Genomic DNA, 6,000 nt, shown 5'->3' on the forward strand with positions numbered 1-6,000 from the left:
GGCTCTCTGCTCAGCGGGAAGCCTGCTTCTCCCTCTCCCACTCCCCCTGCTTGTGTTCCCTCTCTCGCTGTGTCTCTGTCAAATAAATAAATAAAATCTTCAAAAAAAAAGTTTTAATTTTAATGTAGTCCAATTTCTTGAGTTTTTCTTTTATGCTTAGTCCCTTCTATGTCATTCTAATCCAATCTTTGCCAACATATTCTAAGATTATGAAGACATGTTCCCCATGTTAACTTCTAGACCTTTGTTTTACCTTTGACATTTAAGTCTAAAATCAATCTAAAGTTGATTTTTATATATGGTGTGAGGCAGGTGGTCAAGGTTGATGTTTCCATATGCATATTGATTTGACATAATACCCTTTATTGAAAATACCACCATTTCCTTACTACTCTGCAATTTCAGTTTTCATATAAGTGAGCACATGTGTTGGTCTGTTTCTGGACTCTTAATTGTATTCCAGTGGTCTATTTGTCTATCCTAACACCAATATTACATTGTCTTCATTTCTGCCCCAAATTTGTTCTTTCTCTTCAAGACCATCTTGACTATTTTGGCCATTTTTCATCTCCATATATATTTTCAAAAGCAGCCTGTCAATTTCCACAAAAAAAGCTGCCTGGAATCTGATTGGGATGGCAATGAATGTATTAATTTAGGGAGAAATGCTATCCTTAAAACATAAAATTTTCTGATTTATGAATCTGAGATATCCCTCTGCTTATTTGGCTTCTCAATTTATCTCAAGAATGTTGTATGGTTTTTTTCTGTAGAGACCTTTACATATTCCATAATAATTACCACTAAATATTCTTTTTTTTTTAAAGATTTTATTTATTTATTTGACAGAGAGAGACACAGCGAGAGAGGGAACACAAGCAGGGGGAGTGGGAGAGGGAGAAGCAGGCTTCCTGCTGAGGATCATGACCTGAGCCGAAGGCAGACTCTCAACGACTGAGCCACGCAGGTGCCCCAACCCCTAAATATCCTATGTTCCTTGATGCTAGTGGAAATTCATTTTTCCTCTTAAATTTCAATTTCTAGTTGTCTCTTCAACAATCTGCCTTTTTAAAAAGTTCTCCAGGTGATTCAAATGTTCAGCCAGGTCTGAGAACTCCTAACACAGTGTTTGATGAATTAGGAAAAGATAAATATATTTTTTCCTATTCTTAGTCAACTTGAACCTAACTTCTGTGTGCAAATCCTTTGGCAGTATTACCTTGGCAGTCTATCAGCCATTTCACAATTTTTATAGAAGACTGCATATTCATCAAACCAGTAGTGGTTTGACTCTTGGCTGTGCAGGGCTTTGTTATATTTAACATCCTTGTGTCTAGTACAGTACCAGTCACATAGATGGCACACAGTAAATGTCTGGTGGGAAGGATGGTTGAATGTTATGACCTCAGGAAAGTAATTTACTTCCTCTGAGCCTCAGTCTCCCCATGGTGAAATGGAGGTGATGTACTGCATACATCATTTGGCTGCTGGAGGTATAAAACAAACAGGAAAACAAATTTTAAACCGTCCAATGCTACACAATAACGTATCATTACTAACTTCCCTTAGCTTTCCAGCATTTCAGAGGCTCATCTCCTTATTAAAAAAAAAAAGAAGTCAGGCATTCAAAATGGCCCTGCGAATAAACTAGTAGAAAGAAGGGGACTATACAAGCCCAGCATGTCCATCACAAACATCAAAATGAGAAAGAGACTTCCATGGAGCAACAAGGAAAAGTACTAAAAATCAAGATTTTAACAGTACAGTCTGGCAGAAAATGCATTTGATTTCTACTCATAAAAACAGACACAGCAAAAGGAGACATGTATCCAAAATATATCCTGAAGGAGAAGGAACTTCTCCTCTAAGCCATCTGGAAAAGGATTCACTTTATGAGGCATAATTAGATCTTATGACTGTGAGTGGGAAGGAAAAAGACAGCACATCAAATGATATTGCAGACAAATGGCTAACATGGAGACAGAGCACTTAGGCTGTGGCTCTCTTCTAAAAAACAATGGCTCTGCTTTTTCTGCCAAAGATATTTTTTGCCATCTGACCCATAGCCAGGCACTCTCTTCTATTTTTCATACCCTTCCTCCATTCCTACCCAGAGTCATTTTTCTTTCCAATAATTTCTTTCTAAAAAGAGCTGCCCGATCCTAATCTTTTCCTTTTCTTTCCCAATCAGATCCTAAACTCGAACCTTAAAATTATCCAACTCATTTTTTTTTTTACTAAAATTTACCTGTTTGTGCTCTGACACAACCAAATTCCAGATCTGTGAAAGCTTAGTCTTTATAATTCTCTTCAGATGAACTATCAAAAAAAACAGTTCGGATACTTAAGTTGGTCGGCATTCAACTGCCTCTCCCCATGTTTCATTTATGTTATAAATTTTCATTAGCCCTAAAAGCTGAAACACAAATGTACACAGTACCTTTCACATACTTTTAAAAGAGATCACTTGCAACGAACTACACCAATGGCCTGCTACCTTAAATTCAGCAACAGCAATAACACAAATACTAGAAGGCCCACGTGACATTCTGCTCAACTCCAATTACTATTGTAATTCCATGTAAATTACTAGATATGAATGTAAAACAAGAATGAAGATAATATTAAATACAAAAGTACAGAACTAGAAAAGATGTGGATCACAGCCCTCCCGACTCAGAAGCCTTGATCAAGTACAAACTCAATCTTTCAAATTCTTCACCTGTTAAAATGGAGATAGTGGGGCACCTGGATGGCTAAGTCAGTTGAGTGCCTGACTCTTGGTTTCCACTCAGGTCATGATCTCAGGGTGGGGTGGGGGGGTGATTCAGCCCGACATCAGGCTCCTCGATCAGCTGGGAGGAGAGTCTGCTTGGGATTCTCTCCCTCTCCCCCTCCCCCCTTGCGCTCGCTCTCTCTAAAATAAATAAATTTTTAAAAAATAAAATAAAATGGAGATAGCATTATCACTACCTCTCTCATAAGGCTATTTTGAGGAATGACAATTCATAGAATTAAGTGTAAAGCACCATACTAAGTAAAATATTCTTATTGGAGGGCAGCTTTGTTGAAGTGGAAAGACCATGAAAATTAAAATTGCAGCAAGACACACTTGGGTTCAAATACCGCCTGTGCCCCTATTAACTGTTCACCTGTATAATGAACATCATCCAGGGCCCCAGCTTCATCCTCTGCCAAGTGAGGAAGGTAATTATCTCATAGGGTTGTGAGGATTAAATAACAATGCCATGGAAAGCACCTGGCACTTACTGCACACAGTGAAATGTCAGTGTCCTATTATTAACAAGGCTATTTTTTCTGCAAAAATATAACTGCCCTTTTCAGCTTTGGCCTTAACTCCTGTGCAATGATTCTATGATTCAGTTTGCACAAGAGCTTTTCTAAGATGAGCAATTAGGAACACAACCACGTTATTCAGAAAATACATTGGTTCAGAACTGCAACTGGTCTTTTTTTTTTTAAGATTTTATTTATTCATTTGAGACACAGAGATACAGAGAGAAAGAGAGAGCATGAGCAGGGGGAGAGGGAGAAGCAGGCTTCCCGCTGAGCAGAGCCCGATGCGGGGCTCGATTCCAGCACCCTGGGACCATGACCTGAGCCGAAGGCAGACGCTTAACCATCTGACCACCCAGGCGCCCCTGCAACTGGTCTCTTAAGCTCAAAATAAAACTAAGAATGTGATTAACCTCAGGGAAAAGCACATGATTATCATCAGCCTAGCACAATTAATGCTTTTTTATGGTTTATATTAACAAACCAGGAGCTACCGCTAAAATGCATACACCGAGCACATGACCTATCCAAAGTCCCATTCTGGGTTCACTTTTCCTTTCAAACTCCGTCGAGCATAACCAATTTGAAAAGCATCTAGATTTTGGAGTGTAAAAAACCGCAGCAGCTTGGAGGAACATTATTAATAAAGCCCTTAGTTCTGCACCAAGCCTCACTGTCGAGTCTCAGATATACCACTGGAGAGCAAAGAGGTGTTTTAATGCGTTAAACCTACACACACATGGCTGCTCCCTAGGGAGATAAAAACGTGTCTGAACAGGAGAGTTACTTAATCCTTCCCATTTCCTCGGCCTAAATTAGGCGGTTGACGGTGAGGCCTCCTTGGCAATGGGAGTTTCCTTCAGCAGGAAAAGACCCTGATCCACTCCTGCCGGTTCTGAACTACCACCTGCCCTGCGAGATGCACAGATCCCGAGGTGGACTGCGACCCTGCAAGAAATGCAAAACCAACTTGAGGCTGCAGAAGTGAGGCGCCCCTGACCTTACCCTCGCTGGAATTCCCGACGGTTTCGGCTCCACCGGCCATGCGGGGTTCGGACGCCAGCACCGCCAGAACCAGCAGCCGAAGGAGCCCCATGTTTGCCCGGGCCCGGCCCCGTAGCCTCGCCCGCGCTACCCCGGGGCGCTCGCGCCCGGTCCCATCACTTGCGAGGCGCACACGCCGCACACCTGCCAGCCCCACAGGGCGGGCGTCCAATGCCAGCCGCACGCCTGCGCCCCACCGAGAGGTTTCCTCTTCCGGCAAAAACCCCGCAACCCCACACCGCGCCTCTCCCCGCCCCCTTTACGTCACCGCCGCGGGTCTCCCTCCGCCACGAGCGAAGGCGGAGGGGGGCGGTTCCATCCGGCGTGCGCCTCCTCCGCGCGCCCGGCGGGTTTGCTGGGCGCTGCGCTCTCCCGACTGCCCGCTGCGCTCTCCCGACTGCCCGCGGCACGGCGCGCGGGGGTGGGGATAGAGGAGACCCCGGAAAGTTCTGTGGTGTAACCTGTACTTCTCACTTTTGTATCTTTCCCACTTACGAAAACCACCGTTAGAGTAAAAAATAACTTTCTTTTGCGGCCTAACGTCTCCAGGCTCTTGTTCCTGGGCTTAACTGCCGTTTGCAAGAAGGACGAATACGAATCCGGTACTCAAAACCCACGAACAGTGGTCGTTTCCCTTAGCTGCTCAGGCGGATGTTAGTATGAAAGTGCGGCGCGAGTTATATTTCTGTAGTAGTGAGCTCCACATATTAAAATAGTTTCATTTTCTCAAAGTGAAATATCCTAGAAGACTCCAGACCTTAACCCAAGTTCCTCTCTCAAATTTTATACCTGAGGGCTGTTTAAAGGACAGCAGTCCATGTGACAGATGGTTCGTGAGCTAATTGTGGAATTAGATATTATAGACTCAATTATTTGGGGGGAAGATTGCTCTGTTTTCTTTTGCCTGCTCTTTAAACTTTCATTTAGATATTTTAATGAGCAACTATCTTGAAAAATACATTTTGGGTTATTCCACTACTAAACTACAAACCTGTAGCAATCACCCTAGTCTAAACAGGCACAACTCTTTTCCTGTTTTCCCTCTGCCTGGTCCAAAGGTTCACACCTCTGGTAGCACTGTCTATCCCTAATGGTGCTTGTTCACAGTCCCACATGTCCTCATTCCTGTAACTCTCAGTAGATGAAATCCCAGGATGATGATAAGAGTGGTTATAATAAGGGTAGCATTTGAATCAATGGATAGAGTTAATAAACTGTTTGATAACTGATTAACTGCACCCTATTGGGGAGGAGGGTTAGAATTCTATCTCACCCTAGGCAAATGAAATCCCAAAGTACTCATTAAAACCATAAGAGAGAAGAAATACATGCTTCTTATTTTTTTAAGACTTTGAGAGACAGAGTAAGCAGGAGTCGGGGGAGGGGCAGAGGGAGAGGGAGAAGTAGACTCCCAGATGAGCTGGGAGCCAGAGGCGGGGCTGATCCCAGGATGGCAAGATAGGACATGAGCAGAAGTCAGATGCTTAATCACTGACTGAGCCACCCAGGTGACCTGAAATAAATGCTTAAAAAACAAACAAACAAACAAAAGAAACAAAACTTGATCTCAAAATGGAAGGAACCTCCTTTTAAAACAGTTCATTTAAGCAAAAATCTATTTGAATCTGGAAGCGACAAGCAGGAAATGGTTAGAAGCAT

General features: G+C 42.9%; 1 protein-coding gene across 1 annotated transcript in view; it reads right to left on the reverse strand.

Moving 5' to 3' along the window:
• TM7SF3 (transmembrane 7 superfamily member 3) overlaps positions 1-4,567 on the reverse strand; it is a 35,650-nt gene extending 31,083 nt beyond the window's left edge. Inside the window, exon 1 of the mRNA XM_036080208.2 lies at positions 4,303-4,567. Coding sequence (XP_035936101.1) covers positions 4,303-4,393 — 91 coding nt within the window. The 5' untranslated portion in view covers positions 4,394-4,567. The remainder of the gene's footprint in view (positions 1-4,302) is intronic.
• Positions 4,568-6,000: the final 1,433 nt, after the last annotated feature.

The sequence above is a fragment of the Halichoerus grypus genome, chromosome 6, assembly GCF_964656455.1.
Source record: "Halichoerus grypus chromosome 6, mHalGry1.hap1.1, whole genome shotgun sequence".
Classification (NCBI taxonomy): Eukaryota; Metazoa; Chordata; class Mammalia; order Carnivora; family Phocidae; genus Halichoerus; species Halichoerus grypus.